At 42.6% G+C, this 27623-nt stretch overlaps 1 protein-coding gene and 1 non-coding gene across 3 annotated transcripts in view; one reads left to right on the forward strand and one right to left on the reverse strand.

Moving 5' to 3' along the window:
* Window positions 1–27623, reverse strand: part of DMXL2 (Dmx like 2) — a 199217-nt gene that overhangs the window by 156059 nt on the left and 15535 nt on the right. For both annotated transcript variants that reach the window (XM_049777555.1, XM_049777558.1), the window contains exons 2-3: window positions 1670–1795; window positions 840–911 (exon numbers count right to left, since the gene is read on the reverse strand). In XM_049777555.1, coding sequence (XP_049633512.1) covers window positions 840–911; window positions 1670–1795 — 198 coding nt within the window. The remainder of the gene's footprint in view (window positions 1–839; window positions 912–1669; window positions 1796–27623) is intronic.
* LOC125996355 (U6 spliceosomal RNA) lies at window positions 11711–11817 on the forward strand. The gene has a single exon (XR_007491254.1). It is a non-coding gene; the product is annotated as a U6 spliceosomal RNA (small nuclear RNA).

Here is a 27623-nt window from a genome sequence, read left to right on the forward strand (position 1 = left end):
TCTGAGCGTAGAGCTAGGAGTAACCCCTGAGCACCGCCAGGGTTAAAAATAAATAAATAAATAAATAAATAAATAAATAAATAAATAAATAAATAAATAAATAAATAAATATGCACTCTACCACTCAACTACTGGGTGGGGAGAGGGGTAGGAACAGGGAAGGGCAGGCACCTAGCAAATAGCATTTGTTTTGGGGCCACACTCAGTAATGCTCAGGCACTACTCCTACTCCTGGTTCTGTGCACAGGTATCACACTCCTGATGGTACTCAGGATACCAAACACAGTTCTGGGAATCATACCTATGTCAGCCTCATGCAAGGCAAATCCTATCTTTCTAGCCCCATTACAGAAATTTTATTTGGTTTGGGGGACAAACCTAAGAAGTACCCATGGATTAATCCTGGCTCTGTTCTCCAGGATCACACCTGGTGGGCTACAGGGACCAGGGACCATATGGGATGCCAGGAATCAAACAAGGCAAGGCAGTATACTACCACTATATTACCCACTGTACTATTGTTCTGGCCCCAATTATAATATTTTAATGAGAGAAGTATTATGATTTACTCTGTTGTGAACAGACTATGGAGTAGAAAATAGAAAACATATCAGATGGAGACCAGTCTAGTAATATACGTGAGAAATAACAGTAGTTCAACTAGAACAGATGTTCATTAAATAGGTAAATCTCAATTAGCAATATTTAAAAACACAATTCCTAAAAGGTCTTACCACAAACTATCAGATCAACTTTATAATATTCCATACAACCATCAGGTGTCAAATGGATTCTCAAATTACAAGTTTAAAAGTTCTCTACTATAATTAGATACTTACACAGTTTCTCTTATGAGAATTAATGCCCAAGGGTTCAAAAATACAAACAGCATTACCATATGAAGCTGCGATCTAAAAATAAAAAGAATTACTATTTAGGAAAAAAAATTATCAAATTAACTACATATTTTAAAATATAAAGTTGAGGGGCTGGAGAGATAGCATGGAGGTAAGGCGTTTGTCTTCCATGCAGAAGGTCGGTAGTTCGAATCCCGGCATCCCATATGGTCCCCCGAGCCTTCTAGGAGCAATTTCTGAGCATAGAGCCAGGAATAACTCCTGAGCACTGCCGGTGTGACCCAAAAAAACAAACAAAAAAAGACATTTTTGCAATAATTCTAAAAACAACAACAAAAAGATCATTAATAGAAATTTTACAAGTAACTGTTATATGATATGTAACTGCTATATAAATATATATTTATAAATATATACTTATATTTATTTATACATTTATAAATTTATAACATAAACTTATATTTATAACTTGCAGTTTCTTGACAAAATTTTTATCATTTTGAAATGATAAAACTATCAATTAAAAAGATGAAAATGTTTACTTTTATGCACAGGGTCACAAGACATACAGATCTTTCTAGGCAATATGCATCTGTAGAAATATTAAGTGTCACTTTATCATGTAAATGGCTCTTTAAAATCTACAAATAACCTGTTATCAACATTAGTCCATAACCATATAAGCAAGGTATGTTATTAAAGAAATTCATGGCCATAGGTGTATAGAAATATATATATATATATATATATATATTATTATACTGTCTAATATATTTAGAGATGCTATTTAATAAAGGAACTGAACCCATTACCCTTCCATGTTGGTGTGAACACTCCACGCAGCTCACTTGGATGTTTCCATGCTTAGCACCAGGAATAATTTGTACACATTCAAAGTCACTGGCCAAAATAACGATATCACAGCCTGATCCATATGCCTAAAAAGAAAAAGCTTAATCTTAGGTTTATTTTCCATTACAAAATACACTGACATTTTGAGGACCTGAGTGATAGCACAGTAATAGGGGCAATTTCTGAGCGCTTAGCCAGGAGTAACCCCTGAGCGTCAAACGGGTGTGGCCGGAAGAAAAAAAAAAACAGATTCTTCTGGTTCTTCAACATGAATGTCTCTGTCTCTACAGATCATAAGTGCTTCTTTCCAAAGCTAGAAAAGTAGTTCACAAAGCTAGAGCATTTGTTTTGCATAAAGAGGCTCAAGAACAATGATCTGAAGCACCACTGAAAGTGATCCTGGACCCCTGAGCATCACTGTACCCAGTTTGGACCAGTGATGTTCCAAACCAGCTCCACACCAAAAAAAAACTTTACCTCCAAATTCACTACAGTATTAGAAAGCCTAGGGAATAGAACTCTATCTGAAAATAACAAGGCAATGATGACTGTAATTTTGTGCCCTGGGTTCTAAACAAGCACGAAGAGTTCCACAAGAAAAATCAGATGCGGGCCGGAGAGATAGCATGGAGGTAAGGCGTTTGCCTTTCATGCAGGAGGTCATCGGTTCGAATCCCGGCGCCCCATATGGTCCCCTGTGCCTGCCAGGAGCAATTTCTGAGCCTGGAGCCAGGAATAACCCCTGAGCACTGCCAGGTGTGACCCAAAAACCAAAAAAAAAAAAAAAAAAAAAAAAAAAAAAAAAGAAAAATCAGATGCATTTTCCAAATCAATTTTACATGGCTTAAGGAACTAGTTAGATAGCTATGAACACCCAAGATGAAATTGTGTTTGCTGAGAGAAGGAATAAAGTAAGTTCACTGTCCGCACAAGTAAAACCATGGTACATATGGCTTGCTCTCCACCTTAAATCTAAAAAACACGAGGAAGGGCTGGTCTATAGTACATTAGGTAGAGTGTTTGTCATGCATGCTGCTGACATCCTATATGGTCCCCTGAGCACAGCCAGGAGTAAACCCTGAACACTTCCAGGTGTGACCCCCAAACTAAAAAAAGCGGACAAAAAACAAAAACCTTGAGGGAGGAAAATATCAAAATGGTCTCTTTTTTTTTTTTTTCCAAAAAAAACTTAGAGGCTGGAGAAACAGTAAAGCAAAGAGGGTGCTTGCTTAGCACACAGTTGACCCAAGTTCAAATTCCAGCATCCCATATAGTCATCTAAGCACTTCCTAAGATCACCCTGAGCACAGAGGAGAAATGCCCTAAGTACCACAAGGTATGCAGATCATAACCCCCCAAAAAGAAAAAATAAGTAAGGATTTTTTTTTAACAAAACTGAATACTTAAAACAATGGGTAAGGGGCCAGAGAACCAGTGGCACAGTGGTAGGGCATTTACCTTGAACATGGCTGACCTAGGACGGACCACGGTTTTATCGCAGGCGTCCCATATGGTCCCTGAGCCAGGAGCTATTTCTGAGCACATAGCCAGGAGTAAACCCTTGAGAGTCACCGGATGTGGCCCAAAAACAAACAAAAAATTGGGACCGGAGTTGTGTCATAACCCTTAAGGCGTCGCACAAGCTAGTCCCAGCGTCCCATATGGTGCCCAAGCCAGGAGCAATTTCTGAGTGCATAACCAGGAGTAACCCCTGAGCATCACCAGGTGTGGCCCAACCCCCCCCCCAAATTGGGGCTGGAGCAGTGGCACAAGCCTTACGCCTAGCCTAGGACGGACCAAGGTTTGATCCCCCGGTGTCCCATATGGTCCCCCAAGCCAAGAGCAATTTCTGAGCGCATACCCAGGAGTAACCCCTGAGTGTCATGGGGTGTGGCAAAAAAAAAAAAAAACAAATAGAATAATAATAATAAATAAAAAAATAAATAAAACAGTGAGTAAATATTAGTCTTTGGAAAATAAACTGCACCAAAGAACAAGTTCCTGGAAAATTCCCTTGTATAACCTAACTGTAAGTAAAACCACATTATTTCATAAGGTTGTCACACTTCTTGGTATATGCTGGTTCTGTTTTGCAACTTTTTGAATGTTATGAAGTCATTAAGAGGCAAAGAGAATAAATACATTTTCACTTCAAAGTTTGACTTTAAATACTAGAGACAACCTAACAATAATTCTCAGAATCTGAACAATATTCAGAAGTAAAGTTTGGGCCCCATCAATAGTACAGTGGGTAGGACATTTGCCTTGCACACAGATGACCCATGTCCTTTCCCCAGCATCCCATATGGTCCCCCCCCCCAAGCCTGCCACGAGTGATTTCCGAGCACAGGGCCAGGAATAATCCCTGAGCACCTCTGGGTGTAGCACATAAACCAAAATTAAAAGAAGTGAAGCTCTTGCCTTTCATGTATTCAACACCAGTGCAATCACAGTATTCCCCCTACAATTTCTATACCCTTACAAAATATGGTTGAGTTCTACCAAATATAGCTATCCAAGAGTCTGGACTGACAAGTGATGACATCTGAGTCACTGACCTATGCTTTTGTGTGTGTGTGTGTGTGTGTGTGTGTGTGTGTGTGTGTGTGTGTGTGTGTGTGGTTTTTGGGTCACACCCGGCAGTGCTCAGGGGTTATTCCTGGCTCCAGGCTCAGAAATTGGTCCTGGCAGGCACGGGGGATCATATGGGACGCCAGGATCGAACTGATGACCTCCTGCATGAAAGGCAAACGCCTTACCTCCATGCTATCTCTCCGGCCCCACTGACCTATACTTTTAAGAAGACCCAAATATAGCCTCTACTGAAAGAGGGAAATAAAAATAAAGATCAGATAGACAAACATTGCTTCAAATAATTTTTTTTTTGGTTTTTGGGCCACACCCGATGACACTCAGGTTATGAGCGCACCTGGCTATGCGCTCAGAAATTGTTCCTGGCTTGGGACTATATGGGACGCCGGGGGATCGAACCACGGTCCTTCCTAAATTAGCCACGTGCAAGGCCTTTCCACTTGCACCAGTGCTCCAGCCCCTGCTTCAAATAATTTTAGAAGAGCAAACTTTTGCACAAACTCTAAACCATCTTCAATTCACTTGTATACAAATACCGATACATATAGCAAAAGAAAAGCTAAAACAGAAAGGAAATCAATTATTCAGGAAAATCAAACTAAAAGAATATTGTGTAGGGCTGGGCAGATAGCATTGAAGCAGGGTGTTTGCCTTGCATGCAGAAGGATGGTGGTTCGAATCCCAGTATTCCATATGGTCCCCCAAGCCTACTGGGAGCAATTTCTGAGCGTAGAGCCAGGAGTAACCACTGAGCACTGCCAGTGTGACCCAAAATCAAACAACAACAACAAAAAATATTGTGTACAGGCAAAAGAAATGTTCCTAATATCATGCAAGTATTTAAAATTATATCAATTATGGCTGATTGAGCACTACCAGGCTGTAAGTCCCTTCAGATATACTTTAAATCCCTCCACTGAAAAAATTAAAAGTAATTGAAAATTACTTTTTTGAATAATTACAAAATTAACTAAACTAACAAAACAAAATTAAATTAAATTTAAAAAACTATAGTGATAGAAAACAAGGTAACGATGCTTGCATTGCATGCAGTCAACTCGAGTTCGATCCTGAGCCCTTCTAAAAATAATAATAGTCATTAGGGGTTAGAGTGATAGCACAGTGGTATGGCATTTACCTTGTATGGTGCCAACCCGGGATGAACCCAGGTTCAATCCCCTGAGCCTGCCAGGAGCTATTTCTTTTTTTTTCTTTTTGGTTTTTGGGCCAAACCCGTTTGACGCTCAGGGGTTACTCCTGGCTATGCACTCAGAAATCACCGCTGGCTTGGGGGGACCATATGGGACACCGGGGGATCGAACCGCGGTCCATCCGCTTGCAAGGCAGACACCTAACCTGTAGCACCACCTTCCCGGCCCTTTTTTTTTTTTTTTTTTTAATAATTTTTATTTTGACCAAAGTGGATTACAAATCTTTCACAATAATATTTTAGGTATATAGTGACATTGAATCAGGGGCATTTCCACCACCAATGTTGTCTTCCCTCCATCCCTATTCCCAGCATGCATCCCATACCCCCCTTTCCCTCCTTTACCCCCCCCCACCCCCGGCTGCTAGTATAAGTGGTCCCTCTGTGTCTAGCTTGTTGTAGATTGAGTATCAATTCTATTGTCGATGGCTTTGGACCAGAGATAAAGGGTTTCTCTGCCCTTGAAGCATACTGTCATGAGAATAAATACAGGCTCCATACATACTCTTTTACTCTCCCCTATGTCCTTTTGTGGTGTCTGGAAACTTTCTGCTCAGTAATGGGTGATAAAATTAGGCCTCTGTACAACTAGACATCTTGGTATTTACACAGGTCATAGGATGGAGCCTAGGATGGAGTCTTTCTTGATGGTTCTAGAAGTTCTGTTCCATCACTGTTGTTTTAATCAGTCTTCTGTAGTTGGTGGTCTTGGTTTTTGCACCAATCCTAGGGTGAAGCCTAGGATAGTCTTTCATTATGTTTCCAGAAGTTCTGCTCAGTTGCAGTTCCAGTCAGTCCTCTGGAATTAGAGATCTTGGTTGTTGTACAGATTGTAGGCCAAAGCCTAAACTAGGGACTTTTTTTTATGATCCCAGGATAGGTTCTGCCCAGTCATGGTTGCCAGTCAGTCTTCTGAAGTTAGCAATCTTGGCTTTTGCACAGATCAAAGGATGGTGTGCCTTCAGATGTCATCTTATTGTTAGGTGGTGAGGTAAGACAATCTGCTCTGGGGGGGCCGGAGAGATAGCATGGAGGCAAGTTGTTTGAATCCCAGCATCCCATATGGTCCCCCAAGCCTGCCAGGAACAATTTCTGAGCGTACAGTCAGGAGTAAGCCCTGAGCTCTGCCGGGTGTGACCCAAAAACCAAAAACCAAAAAAAAAAAAGAAGACAATCTGCTCTTAGACCAAGCTGTTACTCATTGTCAGGATGTCTTATCAAAACTGGCACTGTTGGTGTCAGAGCAGTATTAAGAATGCCCCAGAGGGAGTTTGGTTCCTGGAGCTGATGTGGAGAACTGTGTCAGTTCTATGTCTGAAATCTAGAGTTCAGGGTTGGAAAGTCACTGTCTAATCACAAGGAGTCTAAGTTGGGACCACATGACATATGTTCAAGGTGGGAGGTGTCCCTGTATTGTAAAATGTATGTGTTCTTATCCCTAGTAGATAAGAGCTTGTTTCTATACATAAAATTTCCCCCTTTTTAATGTGCCTTTGCAAAAAGAAATGGTGCTATTTGGGGGTGAGAGAGTCAGGCTCCATCATCTCTGTGCCCTGGTTTTGACTTGAGCTTTAATCTTTAATCCCGGGCAAGACTTTTTTTTGTAGGTTTGAAGTTAAGGAGGAGAAGAAAGCAAAAACAATATATATTTATATATCCTTATAAATATATATTCATATATATTAATATATAACACACATATATAAAGGAAAAATAAATAATAAATGAGTTTAAAGAAAGTAATGAAGAGAACAAAATGATGCAGGAGGCTACCAGGAGCTATTTCTGAATGCAGAGCCAGGAATAAAACTTGAACATCACCTGGTATGGTTCCAAAAGCAAAAATAAATAAATAAATTCTATTATTTAAATGTCAGTGGACTGAACTCCCCCATCAAAAGATACAAAGTTGGAGCCAAAGAAATAATGCAGCAGGTAGAGGGCACTTGCCTTATATGCAGGCTGTCTAGGTTCAATCCCCAGTATCTTATATGGACCCCAATCCCACCAGGAGTGATCCCTGAGCACAAAGGCAGGAATAAGCCCTGAGGACTGCTGGTGTCACTCAAAAACTCCTGAGTGCCCCTGGATGTGGCCCAAAAACAAAAACTTAATTACTTAATTATCTTTCAACAAAGAACAAAGAATCTATAGGACAGAGCAAAGATAGGATTTAAAGGGGGCATTCATAGCATTATAGTCTCACATCAATAAACAAGAAAAGGCTCAAGTAAGTCAACTATCCACAAAAGGATAAAGGAATCCCACAGTAAAAAGAAGGAAGGAAATAATAAAACTTAAGATAGAAACCAGTAGTATGGGAACAAGAAACCAGTACACTAAGGGTAAAATGAAACCAGAAGTTCATTACAAGACTGACAACCCTTCACAAAGATAAAGAAATAAAATAGAAAAGCCTATTGGAACAGAGATGAAAGGAAATCACAACAGATATCTCAGAAATGTTAGCAATCATAAGAGATTACTGAAAACAACTTTGCCACTAAAGTGGAGAACCCAGAAGAAATGGATGAATTCTTAGTTAAAGAAAGTGGTTGGTGGTGGGCTGGAGAGATAGCATGGAGGTGGAGTGTTTGCCTTGCAAGCAGAAGGACGGTGGTTAGAATCCTGGCATCCCAAATGGTCCCCCGAGCCTGCCAGGAGCGATTTCTGAGCGTAGAGCCAGGAGTAACCCCTGACCGCTGCGGGCTGTGACCCAAAAAAATAAAAATAAAAATAAAGAAATTGGTTGGTGGAGGGTCTCAGTTTCTTGGGTGGGCAGTAACTGTGCAGTAACTTTGTATATCAAAATCATATACATGAGCCAGAGAGACAAGTCATTAGGCTGAGCCGAATCATTGAACACAGGCCTGGGTTCAATCCCCAACATCACCTGAACCTCCAAGCATGACCAGGAACGACTCCTAAGCACCACCTGGTGTAGCTCCCCAAAAAAGAAAAGCAAACCATAAACATTAACACTACTGTAACCGTGATAGGGCCTGGACATAGCTCAACTGGCTAAAGTGTAACCTTTGCATACAGGCATTATGAGTTCAATTCCTGGAACCACAGGGTTCCAAGAGCAACCCCTGAGCACTACCCAGTATGGTTTAAACACCAAACAAAAACTAAAAACAAATTATAAACATTAACACTGTTATAACCATGTTACCTAAAATACAATCAAGCTGCAGGGAAATTTTGTTTTTATTTTTAAAGTAATAAAACTAGTCTCACCCTGAACAGCATTTCCCATTTCCTGTGCCATTCTCAGGAATGTGGATTGAAGGAAGGGAAAATTTTCATTTTGGAGGGGCCAGCGAGGTGGCGCTAGAGGTAAGGTGTCTGCTTTGCAAGCGCTAGCCAAGGAAGGACCTCGGTTTGATCCCCCAGCGTCCCATATGGTCCCCCCAAGCCAGGGGCAATTTCTGAGCGCTTAGCCAGGAGTAACCCCTGAGCATCAAACGGGTGTGGCCCGAAAAACCAAAAAAAGAAAAAAAGAAGTAGGGCACTTGGTGCTGAAGAGGTAACACAGGTAACACAGCGGCAGAGCATGTAGGGCATTTGCCTTGCATGCAGCCAACCTGGGTTCAATCCCTCACATATCATATGGTCTCTCGAGCCTGTAAGGAGTAATTTCTAAACACAGAGCCAGAAGTAATCCCTGAGCTCTGCCAGGTGTGGACCTGAACCCCACCCCAAAAAAATCCTTTTTTTTTTGTTTGTTTTTTGTTTGGGGGGCCACACCCGGTGAAACAGGGGTTAATCCTGAGAAATTGCTCCTGGCTTGGGGGAACCATATGGGATGCCTTGAGACTGAACCGCGGTCTGTCCTAGGTTAGAGCCGGCAACTGAGACGCCTTACCGCTCTGTGCCAGTCATAAACAGAACACCACCCTTCACCAATGTAACATTCCCATCACCAATGTCTCCTCCCTTCTCCCCCACCCCTGCCTGTATTGAGACAGGCATTCTACATCTCTCACTCATTAAGATTGTCATGATAGTTGTTGGTGTAGTTATTTCCCTAACTGCACACACCACTCTTTGTGGTGAGCTTCATATTTTGAGCCAGTCCTTCCAGCCCTCATCTCTATTGTCTCTGGGCATTATAACAATGTCTTTAATTTTTCTTAAAACCCATAGATGAGTGAGACTATATTGAATATTCTAATATAAGACTGAATTTGATGGAATAAATCCCTCGTTTGCCCTACAGGTATATTTACAAAAGTTGGCCAAAATACATAGAAAAATTCACTGACTCATCATGAATGGCATCAAAATCTAAAAATTAACCTGTCAGACAGGTAGTAGTTAAGTTACTGAATATTCAGACACTTAGACTCTATGCAGATACTAACAGTTTTAGAAATCACTAGTCTGGGGGCCCAGAGAGATAGCACAGCGGTGTTTGCCTTGCAAGCAGCTGATTCCGGACCAAAGGTGGTTGGTTCGAATCCCGGTGTCCCATATGGTCCCCCGTGCCTGCTAGGAGCTATTTCTGAGCAGACAGCCAGGAGTAACTCCTGAGCACTGCCGGGTGTGAGCCAAAAACCAAAAAAAAAAAAAAAAAATCACTAGTCTGAAATGGATTCAAATTTCTTATCAAAAATGGAATAACTAGGTCTGATTTATACCACTTTACATAATCCATGAGTGTGGATAGTCTGGAACTCCCCAAAGCAACTGAACAGTAACAGCTTACAAAAGTAGAAAAAGAGGAAGAATATTAATAGTTCTTTATTCTTTTCTAAAACTCTAAATAAAGCACAAATATCACAAGTATGAGAAACTCAACCAGTCAGAACTAAATCACATGCATCTTTAACTGAGGCCTCATGAGACCGCAATGATTTTTGTAAATGGGTGTTTGTTTCATGTGTGTCTTCTTGCCACACCGACAGGCCTATCAGAGAAGGACAACATATCTGCTTACCACTGTAGTGATAAAGGAGCATATGGCAAGCTCAATAAACATGAGGGACAAATAAATTACTCAGAACTTTCCCACAGTGGTTGGAGAGATAGTACAAGTACAGTGGGTAAGGCGCTTGCTTGTTTTGCACATGGCCGACCCAGTTTCAGTCCCTAACATCCCAAATTGTATCCAGAGCACCACCAGGACTAATTCCTGAGTGCAGATCCAGGAGTAGCCCCAGAGTTGCTGAGTATGGCCCCCCCAAAAAAAATAAATAGAAAAGGTTCAATAACAAAAACAAATAAACCTTGTATAAGTACTTGGTCAGAGAACATGGACTGCAGTCCACTGACATAAGCTCATTGCTACAAATTTGACCAAGTTTATGACAGTAGCTATATAAAGATTTTCCCATCCACATCATGGATATAAGGTCCTCCCAGAAAATATGCCAAATTCTTCCACAAATCATTTTATCATTATGCCCTAGGTTCATACTGAAAATAAAGAATAAATTATTTATGAAAATATAATTTACCATTTACTGAATATCTACCATTATGACCAGGCAGAGGTCTTTATAAAGGTTACATATTCACTGGCTCCCTTTTAAAAAACAGACTACCAGAAAGTAGCACTCTGCTCATTTTATACTCTTTTTTTGGGGGGGGGACACACCCAACAGTGATTATGGATTACTCCTGGCTCTATGGCTCAGGAATAACTCCAGGCAGGTTCAGGGGACCATACGGGATACTGGGGATCAAGCCAAGGTTGGCCACGTGCAAAGCAAAACACCTTACACCCACTGTGCTATCACTCTGGCCCCATACATTTTTTTTTTTTTTTGGTTCACAAATAAAGCTATTGCTTTTCTGCAAGATCACTCTACCTTTATCTCATTAAGATGTCTCATTAGGGCCCGGAGAGATAGCACAGCAGCGTTTACCTTGCAAGCAGCCGATCCAGGACCAAAAGTGGTTGGTTCGAATCCCGGTGTCCCATATGGTCCCCCGTGCCTGCCAGGAGCTATTTCTGAGCAGACAGCCAGGAATAACCCCTGAGCATCGCCAGGTGTGGCCCAAAAACCAAAAAAAAAAAAAAAAAAAAAGATGTCTCATTAGTATCAGAAGGAGAAAGCTGATCTCTGTAATCACAAGTAATTTGCCAAGTACCTAGTCCAGAGAACTCCACAGATAAGGTTTAATAAAAAAATATATATATTATTACTCAAGAGATTCCGATTATCTCAACTTTAAATAAAAAGCAATTTTGGTGCTCACTTCGGCAGCACATATACTAAAATTGGAACGATACAGAGAAGATTAGCATGGCCCCTGCGCAAGGATGACACACAAATTCGTGAAGCGTTCCATATTTAAAAAAAAAAAAAAAAGCAATTTTGCTGTATAAAAAATAAATTTGGTTTTGACACTAAGTAAATTCTCCACAGGCAGAAGAACTTTATGATAGCCTTCACAAAGACCAACTACAACCAAATGAAGTGAACACAACCTCAAGATATCATAGTCTCACCGATAAGAGAGGCTTAGCACTATATCACTTGGCCCCTATATTTTATTTATCTCTTCCCAGTTCAAAACACTGAATATCTTAAGGAACAACATTCTGTAGTTAGGCGCCAGGCATCCACCAAGTCTCAGCACAACCTTCTTTGTAGTTTTCACCCTTTCCTGAAACAGACTTAGTAATGTTCACAGAACCATTTGGTACCAGGAATCAAATCCAAATCGGGAATCAAACCCATGCTCTGGGTACAATATCTTGGACCCCAAGAATTCAGTTTTACAAGAAAAGAATTTAGTTTGTGATATTTTTTTGGGCCTTACCCAGAACTGTTCAAGACTTATTCCTGGCTATAGGCTCACGGGTCACTACTAATGGGGACACCAGACCATGTGTAGTTAGTTCTCAGAATCAAATCCAGATTTGTCATGTGCAAATTACTACCATAAAGCCCACGCCATCTATTAGGATGTATAGTGCAGATGGAAAAATAGGTGTTCCCTGAGACTGCAAGCAAACATGGAAAGAACAACAGATGGTACAGGGTGTGGCTGCTGTGTATCAGGGAAATGAAACATCCAGAATTTACCTGGGCATAATCTATATACTCCACATGTGGGAAAGAGGAAAAAGGAATAACACGAGGAAGTGGGAAAAAAGGAAACAAGCCAGTTCTGGAATAAACAGAATCCCTTAATCATGCTCTCCTCTTTGGATTTCTGTGCCACAGGCCAGCAACTCCTGTACTTCTAATAGTCCTAGGTTTTGTCTAGTTTTATTGCCAAGTCAAGGGTGTGGACCAAATAAAATCTGAGATATAGTGTTAAAAAAAATTTCTTTTCGAGGGCCGTAGAGATAGCATGGAGGTAAGGCGTTTGCCTTGCAGAAGGTCAGTGATTCTAATCCTGGCATCCCATACGGTCCCCTGAGCCTGCCAGGAGCAATTTCTGAGCATAGAGCCAGGAGTAACCCCTAAGCGCTGCCGGGTGTGACCAAAAACAAAAAACAAACAAAAAAAAAAAAAAAGAAAAAGAAAAGAAATGGGGCTGGAGAGATAGCATGGAGGTAAAGTGTTTGCCTTTCATGCAAAAGGTCATTGGTCCGAATCCCAGCATCCCATATGGTCCCCCCCGAGCCTGCCAGGAGCGACTTCTGAGCGTGGAGTCAGGAGTAGCCCCTGAGCACTGCCGGGTGTGACACAAAAACAAAACAACAAAAAAAATTCTTTTCTTCCATTCATGCAGAATGACTTATTTTCTGGAAGTACTTTTACAGTTCTTATAATAAAGAACTAACTTTATGATAAAGTTCTTATGATAAACTAACTAGCTGAAAACATTACAGAGACTCATATAACCAAAAAGCAAGTTTTTAGCCCAACCACTAACATCAAAAACATGATTCAAAAACTGTTCATTCTTATCTGTTTCCACCTTATATTTGAAGACCAAATCTAAGAACAGAAATAAGTAGTCTCTGTTCTGAACCTTGCATTCAGGACCCACACCTGGTCGCCTGAAGTGTGCTAGGAGTGCTCCCTGACCACCTGCAGGCAGAGCTGGCAGTAAGGCCTGAGTGTGGCCACACCACTGTGGCCCAAAAACAATACCAAAAAAGTTACATTAATAACATGAACAAATTAAATCCAACTAAGACTCACTTAAAATTCTGAATTTTGGGGCCAGAGAGATAGCATGGAAGTAAGGTGTTTGCCTTTCATGCAGAAGGTCATTGGTTCGAATCCCGGCATCCTATAAAGTCCCCTGAGCCTGCCAGGAGCAATTTCTGAGCTTGGAGCCAGGAGTAACCCCTAAGCGCTGCCAGGTATGACCCAAAAACAGAAAACAAAAAACAGAACAAAAAAAAATCTGAATTTTACACAGATCAAAGCAGTGCTCAAGATTTTACACCTCCCCTCCCGACTATTTCTAAAGACTTAAAAAAGGGAAATGTATATCTCCTTTGAATATTTTAGATGTATTCTCTTAACAGGTATAACCCTTATTGAATATCCTCTTATATAGCGACAATTCCCCCAATTGTGTGTGTGTGTGTGTGTGTGTGTGTGTGTGTGTGTGTGTGTGTGAGAGAGAGAGAGAGAGAGAGAGAGAGAGAGAGAGATCTGTTCAATAAGGAATTAATTCTGGTAGAAAAGTCTCTTTAAATTTCATGTTAGAATCAAGTTACGGGGATTGTTGGACTTGTTCCTTCGGCCCCCATATGCACCAATAATACCTTGTGGCAGTGGAAAATATTGGGGCCAAAGTGATAGCACAGCAGTAAGGCGTTTGTTTGTCTTGCACTCAACCAACACAGGATGGATGGCAGTTCAAATCCCGGCAGCCCATATGGTCCCTGAGCCTGCCAGGGGTGATTTCTGAGCACAGAGCCAAGAGTAAAACTTGAGTGTCACCAGGTATGACCAAAAAATAATAATAATAATAATAAAAGTGAAAATATTGCATATGCAGGGCCTGGAGAGATAGCACAGCGGCATTTGCCTTGCAAGCAGCCAATCCAGGACCAAAGGTGGTTGGTTCGAATCCCGGTGTCCCATATGGTCCCCCGTGCCTGCCAGGAGCTATTTTTGAGCAGACAGCCAGGAGTAACCCCTGAGCACCACCAGGTGTGACCCAAAAACAAAAAAACAAAATAAAAAAAAAAAGAAAAAGAAAATATTGCATATGCAAACAAGTTCTTATCTAATAGAGATAAAAACACAAATTTTGTAATCCAGTGGGGCCTTACATCCTGAACATTGACATAATTACTTGGCTTAGACCTCAAAAGAGCAGGCATTATCCATTCACCTCTGAACCATGGGTACCATACAGAAACAACCACAGTTGTCTATAACATCAACAGGAAGCAAACCTCTTATCAGGAAAGACCTTACCGCTGCCCTGGCATCGACTTACTCAAAAAAGGGTTCATTTAATACCCAGACGACTTAGCAACAGCAACAACCTGCTGTCAGGGCAGTGCTCTCCACATTGTCCTCTAATGGTGAGGTTATCCAGACTTCGATGTAGTATATGCACAGAAACCAGGACATATAACTACTGAAACCTGACACCAACAACAGCGATTGTGCGAAAAAAATTTTCCTGGGACCACAGAGAATGACTCAGAGGTATGACAACGTAGTAGGCCTGGAGCCCAGAGTTGGTCTTATGCCAGAATACTTCGGGGTAAGGCCTCCTTGTATTTAGGCCAAAGCTTTTTCTTTCTATTTACCCCATATTTTGCTGGGCCTATGCAAACAACGACGATTTTTTTTTTACTGTAGTGCTTTAACTTCTTTTTTGTTGTTGTTTTTTGGGTCACACCCGGCAGCACTCAGGGGTTTCTCCTGGCTCTGGGCTCAGAAATTGCCCCTGGCAGGCACAGGGGACCATATGGGATGCTGGGATATCACCATCCTTCTGCATGAAAGGCAAACGCGTTACCTCCATGCTATCTCTGAGACCCCAGTTCTTTAACTCTTATCCCCCCCCCCCAAAAAAAAAAGAAGAAGAAGAGCTTACTAAACCTTTTGCTATTGCTTTAAGGAGTTCATTGGTGATACAATAATTTTTTTTTTTTTTTGGTTTTTCGAGCCACATCCGTTTGATGCTCAGGGGTTACTCCTGGCTAAGCGCTCAGAAATTGCCCCTGGCTTGGGGGGACCATATGGGACGCCGGGGGATCGAACCGTGGTCCTTCCTTGGCTAGCGCTTGCAAGGCAGACACCTTACCTCTAGCCCCACCTCTCCAGCCCCATAGATTTTTGTTTGTTTCTTTTGGGGCCACACCTGGCAGTGCTCAGAAGTTACTCCTGGTGGTATTCGAGGGACCACATTGAATGCCAGGGATCAAACCCAGGTCTACCACATGAAAGACACCTGCCACTGTGCTTATCCACTGTGCTATTGCTCCGACAACCCTCGTTTAAATTCTTTTAATTCATTTTTTTTCTTGGTGGGAGGAGCCATATCTAGCAGTACTAGATACAAGTACTAGATACAGTACTAGTACAAAAAGCCTCTCTTGGTTGTGTGCTCAGGAATCACTCCAGGAGTGCTGGGACCAGCATATGCACCAGCAGTGTCATTGGGGGTGTGGGGGAGGCCACATCTGGTTACTCCTGGCAGGCTCAGAAATCGAACCCAGTTTGGCCACATGCAAGGCAAATGCCCTACCTGCTGTGCTATCACAATGGCCCACCAGCAGTGTCTTTTTTTTTTTTTTTTTTTTTTTGGTTTTTGGTTTTTGGGTCACACCCAGCAGCACTCAAGGGTCCATATGGAACGCTGGGATTCGAACCACTGTCCTTCTTCAAGCAAGGCAAACGCCTTACCTCCATGCTATCTCTTCGGCCCCCAGCAGTCTCTTAATCCCTGTATCATCTCTCCAACATCCAGTTGTTGACAGCCCTAGGTTTCTTACTTGTGTTTTAATAATTTGCCAGCATTCTATATGTATTTCTTATCCTAACAAGATACCATGCAGAGGGGCCCGAGAGATAGTATGAAGGTAAGGCATTTATTTGCCTTGCATGCAGAAGATAGGTGGTTCATTTATATGACTGAAACCCAAACACAATCATGTATGTAATCAAGGTGTTCAAAAAAAAATTAAAAAAAAAATTAAAAATTAAACAAATAGGGGGCCGGGTAGGTGGCGCTGGAGGTAAGGTGTCTGCCTTGCAAGCGCTAGCCAAGGAAGGACCGCGGTTCGATCCCCCGGCGTCCCATATGGTCCCCCCCAAGCCAGGGGCGATTTCTGAGTACATAGCCAGGAGTAACCCCTGAGCGTCAAACGGGTGTGACCCAAAAACCAAAAAAAAAAAAAAAAAAAAATTAAACAAATAGAAAGTCATTGATACCCATTAAAGAAACTAAAGGTCTTATACCCCCTAAAATAACAATTTCCTGTAAGTATAAAGAAATAATAAAATTTATTTATGAAACTGGAAGAAAAAAAAAAAAGAAGAAGATAGGTGGTTCGAATCCTGGCATTCCATATGGTCCCCCGAGCCTGCCAGGAGCGATTTCTGAGCATAGAGCCAGGAGCAACCCCTAAGCGCTGCCGGGTGTGACCCAAAAACAAAACCAACAAAAAAGATACCATGAAGAAATATGTGTATCAAAAATCTAAAAAGGGCCAGAGTGATAACACAATGGGTAGAGCATTTGCCTGCATGCAGCAGATCAGGGTTCAATCCTCAGCCTTCTCTAAGCTTGCTAGGAGTAATTTCTGAGCACAGAGCCAGGAGTGACCACTAAGTGCTGCCAGGTGTGACCCTAAAACTAAAACAAACCAAAAAGAAAAAAAACTCAAAAAAAAGTACTTTGAGTCATTAAACCTACATTTAAACTCTATCCTAAGAAATCATTCAAACGTTATACTGTAATTAGCTTTAATGTTTATTGCAGGGCTGGAGAGATAGCATAGTTGTACAGCGTTTGCCTTGCTGATACAGGACAGCCGGTGGTTCGAATCCCAGCATCCTATGTGGTCCCCTGAGCCTGCCAGGAGCGATTTCTGAGCACAGAACCAGGAGTAAGACCTGAGCGCTGCCAGGTGTGATCCCAAAACCAAAAAAATAATAAAGTAATTATAATAATAAGCATTTATTGCAATATTAATTTTTTTAATAAAATTAAAAGATCCCATAAGAAATGTATACTTTACGTTTCAGGTATATTGTCGATCTTACTCACAGGCAAAAATCACTGTACCCACAGTCCTCTGAAAGAACTTGGCAGACAGAGGAGTAACTTCCACTGAATACAATTCATTGAACAAGAAAAAGGATTACCTTGATTCCAAAGCCAAGAATTTAAGACCGAAAGCTATAAGCTAGCCAGCAATCTATATGTGGCCTGGCTTTAAAAGGAGCTGAATGGGCTGAAGCACACAGGAAGCTCAGCATCCAAGAGTAAACCCTGAGTGCTGCCAGGTTTGGCCTGAAAATAACAACCAAGAAAAAATATTTATTTTAGTTTATAATGGGGGTGAGCCTTACTTCACTTTCAATTTTTTGTTTGCTTGTTTTAGGTCCACACGCAGCTGTGCTCAGGAGTTACTCCTGGCTCTGTGCTCAGGGATCACTCCTGGTGGAGTTCGAGGGATCATATGTGGTGCCAAGAGATGAACCTAAGTCGACTCATGCAAGGTAAGTGCCCTAACTGCTGCACTATGGCTCCACACCCCATTTCATTTTCTAGATCTTCAATTAGATACTACTAAGAATGGAGTACTGGTAGTTAATAAGCACAGGTTTAAAAGTCACAGTCAAACTATGGACCAACACAATCCCTAGGATCCTCAAGCAAGCCAATTTTAATATTAAAACTATGGGCCCAGAGAGATGGCATGGAGGTAGGACATTCGCCTTGCATGCAGAAGGGCGGTGGTTCAAATCCCAGCCTCCCAAAAAGCCAGGAGTAACCCCTGAGCACTGCTGATGTGATCCAAAAACAAAAACAAAAGCATAAAAACAAACTATTAACTACTAACAGGGAGAGGGCTGAACTACTTTAACAGCAGAGTCCTCTATCGAGTAACTAGTCCTCAAAATTGACCAAGTTCTTGATATACAATGACTAGATTCCTGAAAGATTTCTCTACTTTTCTTCTTTATTCATATATATAGATATAGATAGATAGATAGATAGATAGATAGATAGATAGATAGATAGATAGATAGATAGATAGATAGATAGATAGATAGATAAACCTCCCAACAGTACTAAGAGACTAACATGGCTGCAGCTGGGTGGGGTGGGGGGGGGAGGGGGAGGTCAAATTCAAGGGCTCCTACATGCAAAGCATGCCCTCCATCCCTTTGACCTATCTCCCTGGCTCTTCTATATTCTTACAATTAATTCTCCTCTACTTTATTTTTTTTTTGCCTTGCTCTATTTAAATTTTACCAAATAATTATAGCATGATGGCTGCAGGGATTCAAGTTCTTTTATTTATTGAGCCATGACTGGAACCCATCACACAAACCCAGTCTCTTCTGCACAAAATTATATCTGTCTTGTTTTGTTTGGCTTTTTCATTTTTTGATTCTCATTAAAAACTAGAGACAATGGGTCAGGCAGGGGTGTAGCTCAGAGTTAGATCTCTTGCATTACAGGTATGAGGCCCTATGTTCAATACCAACACAAAAAAATTAGGCAACATACTTCCTATATCCACTCCTTCAATCTACTAAACTAGTAATTTTTGTTTTGTTTTGTTTTTTGGGCCACACCCGGGGGTGCTCAGGGGTTACTCCTGGCTGTCTACTCAGAAATAGCTCCTGGCAGGCACAGGGGACCCTATGGGACACCGGGATTCGACCAACCACCTTAGGTCCTGGATCGGCTGCTTGCAAGGCAAACGCCGCTGTGCTATCTCTCCGGGCCCTAAACTAGTAATTTTTAAAATGTTATTTATACTGGGGACCGGAGAGATAGCATAGAGGTAGGGCATTTGCCTTGCATGCAGAAGGATGGTGGTTCAAATCCTGGCATCCCATATGGTCCCCCGAGCCTGCCAGGAATGATTTCTGAGCGTAGCGCAGGAGTAATCCCCGAGTGCTGCCGGTGTGACCCAATAACCAAAAAAAAATTATTTACACCAATAAACACCATAAAGCAAAAAGTGAGGGGTCAAGCGATAGCACAGCGGGTAGGGTGTTTGCCTTGCACACAGACGACCCAGGTCAATCAATCCCTGGCATCCCATAGGTCCTCCAAGCCTGCCAGGATTAAGTTCTGAGTGCAGAGCCAGGAGCACTGCTGGGTGTGGCCCAAAAACAAACAAACAAAAAAATAAAGTGACTATGTATAATCATCACTCTAAAAACAATAAAAAGTACAGAAGATAAAAGCATGTGGGCAAACCAGATTCAGTTCTGAGCACCGTCAGGAGTGATCCCTGAGCACAAATCTGAGTAAGCCCTAAGAACTGGATGTGGCCAAAAAATTTTTTTCAAAGAAAATATTTCCTACAACCAAGACTGCATGTTCCTTCGAAAGTGCACTTCTCTACCTCAAGCAGAAGTAGCATTGCTCTGATTGGGGGGGAATTGTGTCCTTGCTTTTGTAATTTTGTTCTTTGGTTTTTCTTCCTTTAATGCAAGTTTAAAAACAACGATGTACTTTTTCTGTCCTCTGAACTGAGTAAAAAAAAAAATCATATTCTATGTAGCCTTTTCTTTTTTTTTTCTTTTTTTTTGGAGGGGGGCCACACCATTTGGTGCTCAGGGGTTATTTCTGGATCTGCACTCAGAAATCACTCCTGGCAGGCTCGGGGGACCATATGGGATGCTGAGGATCAAACCCATGTCCATCCTGAGTGAGCCACATATAAGGCAAATGCCCTATCACTGTACTACCACTGTGGCCCAATATTCTATGTATCCTTTCTTGTCTTACTCTTTTCATGAATATATGGTCATAGGTTTATCCACAGGTATGAAACTATACTGCATTCATTTTTCATTACTTATTAACATTCATTTGTACATATCAGAGTATCATTCAAATGTCCGCAAGCAGTTTTCCTATTAACAATGTTTTGAACATTCTCTACAAATATTCAGCACACCTTGCTTTCCTCTAGAATAAACAGGGATCCAGAGAGATAATATGGAGGGTAAGGCACTTGCCTGGTACCTCATATGGCCCCCTGAGCCTGCCAGGAGTAATCCCTAAATGTAAAGCCTCGAGTAACTCCTAACCACCTCCAGGTATGACCAAAAATATAGAATATACAAAGAGTCAAGAGTAAGACCTGATCCCTTCTGGGTATCATCTCAAAACCAAGAAAAAAAATTGCAGGTTTGTAGCAACCTTAATCAAACAAATTTGAGTCATTTTTTTCAGCAATTTTTTTTTGGGGGGGGGGTTTGGGCCACACCTGTTTGACGCTCAACCGTGGTCCGTCCTGCGCTAGTGCTTGCAAGGCAGACACCTTACCTCTAGCGCCACTTTCCTGGCCCCATTTTTTTTTCAACAATTTGAGCTCACTTCTTATCTATGTCAGATTTTGTTCTTATTCTTGCAATATGTAGAACATTTAAATTTAAATATCAATATTTAAAATTAAATTTTTTTTTTGGTATTTTTGGTCACACCGAGCAGCATTCAGGGCTCTACGCTCAGAAATCGCCCCTGGCAGGTTTGGGGGACCATATGGGATGCCGGGATTCAAACCACCGTCCTTCTGCATGCAAGGCAAACGCTTTACCTCCATGCTATCTCTTCGGCCCCAAATATTAATGTTTTTATTATTATTATTATTATTATTATTATTATTATTATTATTATTATTATTATTATACCTGTTAGAGTGACCCATAATCTCTAATACTTCCACTGTAGCTGTCTGGGTCACCAAAAACTATGCACGAGTAAGACAGGAACGAAATGCTATGTGTCCATTCCATTCTCCTCTCTCCCTCTCCTCAAGGTCTGCATTAACTAGGATACAACGTTGAAGTTAATAGCTCTATAATGTTTATGTGCAAGTTAATTCTCACAAGTTGCTTACTCTAAATTAAATGCAAAAACTGCTTAGGTGGGACTGGAGAGAGAATACAGCTAAGGAACTTGCCTTGTACACAGCTGACCTAGGTTTGATCCTGGCATCTCATATGGTCCCCAGAGCATCACCAGGAGTGATTCCCAAGTACAGAGCCAGGAGTAGCCCCTGAATACTTTTCAGGTATAGCCCCAAACTGATGCCTGCCCAAAATAAGTAATGCTTAAGTTCAGTGTGAGAAGGGTATGTTGAAAGCCTAAACTTAAAGTCTATCTATACTATATAGATTGTATTCTACCTACACAATCTTGCATCAAGGAGACAAGTTGTGGCATGTAAAGTTCTTCTGGGGGGATGGACCACACCTGGAGGTGCTCGGGATTATTCCTGGCTCTGCACTCAGGAACCAGTCCTTACAGGGTGGTAGGACCATATGGGATGCTAAAGACTAAACATAGGTCAGCTACATGCAAGTCAAATGCCCTACCTGCTGTACTATCTCTCCAGGTCATTTGCATGCAGTTCTTTTTTTTTTTTTTTGGTTTTTGGGCCACACCCGGCGGTGCTCTGGGGTTACTCCTGGCTGTCTGCTCAGAAATAGCTCCTGGCAGGCACGGGGGACCATATGGGACACCGGGATTCGAACCAACCACCTTTGGTCCTGGATTGGCTGCTTACAAGGCAAACGCTGCTGTGCTATCTCTCCGGGCCCTTGCATGCAGTTCTTTTTTTTTTTTTTTTTTTTTTTGGTTTTTGGGCCACACCCGGTGACGGTCAGGGGTTACTCCTGGCTATGCACTCAGAAGTCGCTCCTGGCTTGGGGGACCATATGGGACGCCGGGGGATCGAACCGCGGTCCGTCTCCTAGGCTAGCGCAGGTAAGGCAGGCACCTTACCTCGAGCGCCACCGCCCGGCCCTGCATGCAGTTCTTAAAGAAAGTTGAAAAGTGCTATATTAGTGACCACATGAATGATAATGAAAAATAAAAGCTGCTAGTTTTGGTGGTCTGTACAGATCAAACACAATCCAACTTTTCCTTAAACTGAAGCCTAATTCCAGAGAAAGGGACTTAAACTGCTTGGGGCTGGAAAAATAGCATAGAAGTAGTGTTTGCCTTGCATGCAGGACGGTGGTTCGAATCTGGGCACCCCATATGGTCCCCTGAGCCTGCCAGGGGCGATTTCTGATCCTAGAGCTAGGAGTAACCCCCTGAGCACGGCCGGGTGTGACCCAAAAACCAAAAAAGATACAAAAAAAAAAAAAAAAACCTAGAGGTGGAGCCAGAGTCGTGGAGTTTGCTTTGCAAACCTAGGATGGACCTCGGTTCAATCCCACGGCGTCCCATATGGTCCCCCAAGCCAGGAGAGATTTCTTTTTTATTCTTTTTTTTTGGGGGGGGGACCCACAACCAGTGACGCTCAGGGGTTACTCCTGGCAATGCACTCAGAAATCGCTCCTGGCTTGGGGGACCATATGGGACGCTGGGGGATCAAACCGCAGTCCATCCTAGGCTAGCACCGCCAAGACAGACGTCTTACCCACTCCATGCCACTACTCCGGCCCCACCAGGAGCAATTTCTGAGCGCATAGCCAGGAGTAACCCGAGTATCATCGGGTATAGCCCAAAAACAAAATTGCTAGGGGCCGGCAAGGTGGGACCGGCAAGGTGGCGCTAGAGGTAAGGTGTCTGCCTTGCAAGGGCTAGCTAGCCAAGGATCAGGACCTGTTCAATTCCCCTGCGTCCCATATGGTCCCCCCCCCCCAAGCCAGGGGCAATTTCTGAACCCTTAGCCAGGAGTAACCCCTGAGCATCAAACGGTGTGGCCCAAAAAACAAAACAAAACAAAAAAACTGCTAGAAGTAAGGAAGCTGAAAGGAAAAGTGGAAGCTAGTAGAGATTGATTCATGAGGTTTAAGAAAAGAAACCATCTCTAGGATATGAAAGTGCAAAATGAAGCAGCAAGTGTTACTTCAGAAGCCATAGAAAATGTTCAGCAATATTTAGCTATAAGATGGGTTCCAGAGGAATAGCGAAGTAGGTAGGAGCATGTTTGCCTTGCACATACCCAACCCAGGTTCAATTCTCATCATCCCAATAGTCCCAAGTTCAGCAGGAGTGATTCCTAAAAGCAAACCCAGGAGTTATCTTGTACACAACTGGGTGTGGCCCAAAAAGCAACAACAAAGACTGAGCTAAGATCATTGGTCTTCACTGTAGCCGCTACACTACAGTATAAGTTAGTTTCTTACATTAGAAAATCACATCTAGGCACTTCATAGCTTCCTGGCTTCCAAGTAGATTCCCACTACGGGCAAATGCAGCTGTTGACTTTCTGATAACGTTTTTTGTTCATTTACCATTTCAAAGAGCCTAAGGTCCTACCTACTCTTACTGTTCTCTATAAGTGAAACAACAAAACCTGGATGACAGCCCATCTGTTTACAATACGGAAGTATTAATTTACTGAACATTTTTAAGCCTACTGTGCACAGCCTGAGCCTACAGCTCAGGAAAAGATGTTTCTAATTACTGCTCACTGTGCGCTGCATTTGGTCACAGGAGTTGCTTTTATGCTGAACACAAACATTCCTCAGCACAAGGGTTAAAGGGTAATCTCGACTTTTCACCTTTATTATTTGCCTTGCTTTCTGAGGGAACCACACCCAGCACGACTCAGCAATTCCCTCCTGAGTAGTGCTCAGAGGACCTTATGTGGTGACAGGATAAAAGTAGGTTCTGTTGAATGACAAGCAGATCTCTGAAACCCTGTGCCTGCTCAAAAATACATTTCTTTTTCTTGAAGCCACATCCAACATTGCTCAGATTTTACTCCTGAGCCCATACTCAGCGATCATTTGTGAGGGGTTGAGGGTTATATATGCTGCCAGGGAGCAAACCCAGGTCAGCCACCTTCAAGGTAAGCACCTTTCCGACTATTGTATCTCTAGTCCCCAATATTTTTTGTTTGTTTGTTTGTTTGTTTTGTTTTGTTTTTGGGTCACGGCTGGAAGCACTCAGGGGTTACTAGCGGCTCTGCTGCTCTCAGAAGTCGCTCCTGGCAGGCTCAGGGGACCATATGGGATGCCAGGAATCAAGCCAGGATCCATTCTGTGTTGGTCACGTGCAAGGCAAATGCCTTACCACTATGCTATCGCTCCAGCCCCCCCAAGATATTTTTTATATAAAGTCTCCCCCACTTCTTCCCCTTTGTTGTTGTGGTGTTAAAGTGAAGTTATATACTTGGTTGAACAAACCAAAGATTTCACATTTTGTTGCACACACACACACACACACACACACACAGAGTTGTTTAATATGCAGAGGCCCAAGCTTACCTCTCTGTACTGCATGGTCCCCCAATAAGGCATGAATACGAATCATAAACAATTCTAACTCTTATGGATGACTCTGAGAGGCTCAACTTTTCAGGGATATTTATATCTGATGGCAACACAGAATTACAAATAGAAGCAGCTGAAGATGTGAATAAATTGCTGCAATCCCATGATACATATGTAGCAATCCTCAAAGAAAATGGATTTATGAGTGAGAATATGCTCCTGATGAAGTGGTTCCAGTCCTTCCAAGTCATCTCTGAGGGTTGAAATCAGCTTCCTCCAAACTCCAATTGGTGCTGATATTTTTTAACTTCTCCCACAAATCACGCAAGATAGTCAAATGTCCAATAGGGAACAAAACTGCTTCTAGCATAAAGCCACTAGTAAAAATGGAAGAGGTGGGGAGGGGTAAAGCAAGAGTACAGCAAGTAGGACACTTGCCTTGCACCTGGATGACCCAGATTTGATCCTCAGTTTCCCATATGGCCCCGAGTATCACCAGCAGTAATTCCTAAATTGCTGAGCCAGGAGCAAGACTTTGAGCAGTTGCCGGGTATCCCCCATTCAAAAAAGAAAGGAATGGAAGAGGTGACCATGCTGGAAACACTGATAACCCATTATCATTATCAGATAGTACAGCAGGTATATGCTTGCTTAGCATGTGGTCTATCTGGATTCAAACTCCGACATCCCATAAGGTCCCTTGAACATGCCAGGAGCAATCCCTGAGTACAGAACATGGCCAGGTGTGGCCCAGAAAAAAAATTGTAATGATAGCATCCCATATTAACAAAAGCTAAACATCTTTTCAAAAGCCTGCTGACCATCTGTGTGTCTTCTTTAGAGAAGTGTTGTCCCATTTCAGGATTCAAGAGAAAGAGGGCAATGCCCAGCTGTACCCAGGATCCCTCCTGTCTGTGTACAGGGAACCAAACACAGCTCCAAGAAATTGAACAAGGAGAGCACCTTAACCCCTGTACTATATTGTCAGCCTTAAATTCTACCCATTTACTCAGCAGGTTATTTTTGATCAAGGAGTTTTTTTTAATGAGATAATTTATTAGCCCAGCATCATTTATTATGTTTCTTTTTTTTTCTTTTGGTTTTTGGGCCACATCCGGTGAAGCTCAAGGGTTCCTCCTGGCTATGTGCTCAGAAATAGCTCCTGGCTTGAGGGACCACATGGGATGCCTGGGGGATTGTACTGCAGTCCATCCTAGGCTAGCGCAGGAAAGTCAGATGCCTTATCACTTGCGCCACTGCTCTGGCCCCTATTATAATGTTTCTTGACAGCTTCTTCCTCTCTGGTGATTCTGTCCAGATCTCCCTGTCCCTGAGATGTTACTCTGGTGTCTCCATAACCAACCAGTCTTTTCTCTAGCAACTCTAGACTCTTCTTTAGGTGAAGGGGGTTTGGGCCACTCCCAGCGGTGCTCAAGGGTTACTCCTGGCTCTGCACTCAGAAATCACTCTTGGCAGTCTTGGGGAACCTTAGAGCATGCTGGGGATTAAACCTGGGTCTGTCCTAGGTTGGCAGCATGCAAGGCAAACACCCAACCCACTGCGCTATCATTCCAGCCCCAACTCCAGATTTGGAACTGAAGTGGTAGGGAAGGACAGTATTTCTCTTATAACCCTTCAGAGCCAAGTCATAGGTCCTAGAAGCTCGGGAGCAGCTGAGGAAGCATCCAGTGGAGCCAGTTCCCTTCATGGGGAATAAGCTCTCCTGATGCCTGATCACCCTGACAGCACCACCCTTGCAGGGCTTTCAGCTTCCTGAGAGTTTTTCAAGAAGGCTGCCAGAGCTCTAACAAGCTACTGCTGGTTGTCAACTTCCTGTTTTGTATTTGTTTTCTGGGTCATAGCTGGCAGTGCTTGGGACTACTCTCTGCACTGTGCCTCAATCATTCCCAGCAATCGTGGGGATCCACAAGACTGCAAGCATCCAGCATACAAAGCAAGTATTAGTATAGTGGAAAGGTCACAGAATCCCATCACCAAATATGCTCCTTGGAACCCTGACAGGAGTGATCCTGTCTACCTGTACTACCAGGTGTGGCTCAAAAACCAACCAAAAAGGCAAAAACTAAGCATGTCCATGAAACCAACTCTCCAGATACTTAGTCAAAAATTTTTGGAGGGTGGGGTAGGGTGGAGGGGCTGCCTCTGCTCTGAAGCTACTTCCTTTGTTGCTCAGGGCTTGGGAGACCATCATTGTAAGGAGAGAACCCAGCCATCCCATACGCAAAACAGTGCTCAGCCTTTTGAGGAAGCCCTTTTGCCCAAAGCTAAAATGTTATGTGGATTGTTTTGTTTTGTTTTGGGAGGCCACACCCTGCAGCACTAAGGAGTTAATCCTGGCCCTGCACTCAGAAATCGCTCCTGGCAGACTAGGTGGACCATATGAGAAGCTGGGAATCAAACTCAGGTCTGTAGGGGTCAACTGCTTGCCAAGCAAACACCCTACCACTGTGCTGTCACTCCGCCCTGATTTTTTTTTTGTGTACTTATTATATTCCCCTCTTGCCTAAGGTCCATATGGTCTCAAATTTCCAGTTTCTCCTAAAATTAAAGAATGCATCAGGGGGCCGGGCGGTGGCGCTAAAGGTAAGGTGTGCCTGCCTTGCTTGCGCTAGCCTTGGACGGACCGCGGTTCGATCCCCCGGTGTCCCATATGGTCCCCCAAGCCAGGAGCGACTTCTGAGTGCATAGCCAGGAGTAACCCCTGAGTGTTACCGGGTGTGGCCCAAAAACCAAAAAAAAAAAAAAAAAAAAAGAATGCATCATAACTTAGTATAA

This window comes from Suncus etruscus, chromosome 1 (genome assembly GCF_024139225.1).
Source record: "Suncus etruscus isolate mSunEtr1 chromosome 1, mSunEtr1.pri.cur, whole genome shotgun sequence".
NCBI lineage: Eukaryota > Metazoa > Chordata > Mammalia > Eulipotyphla > Soricidae > Suncus > Suncus etruscus.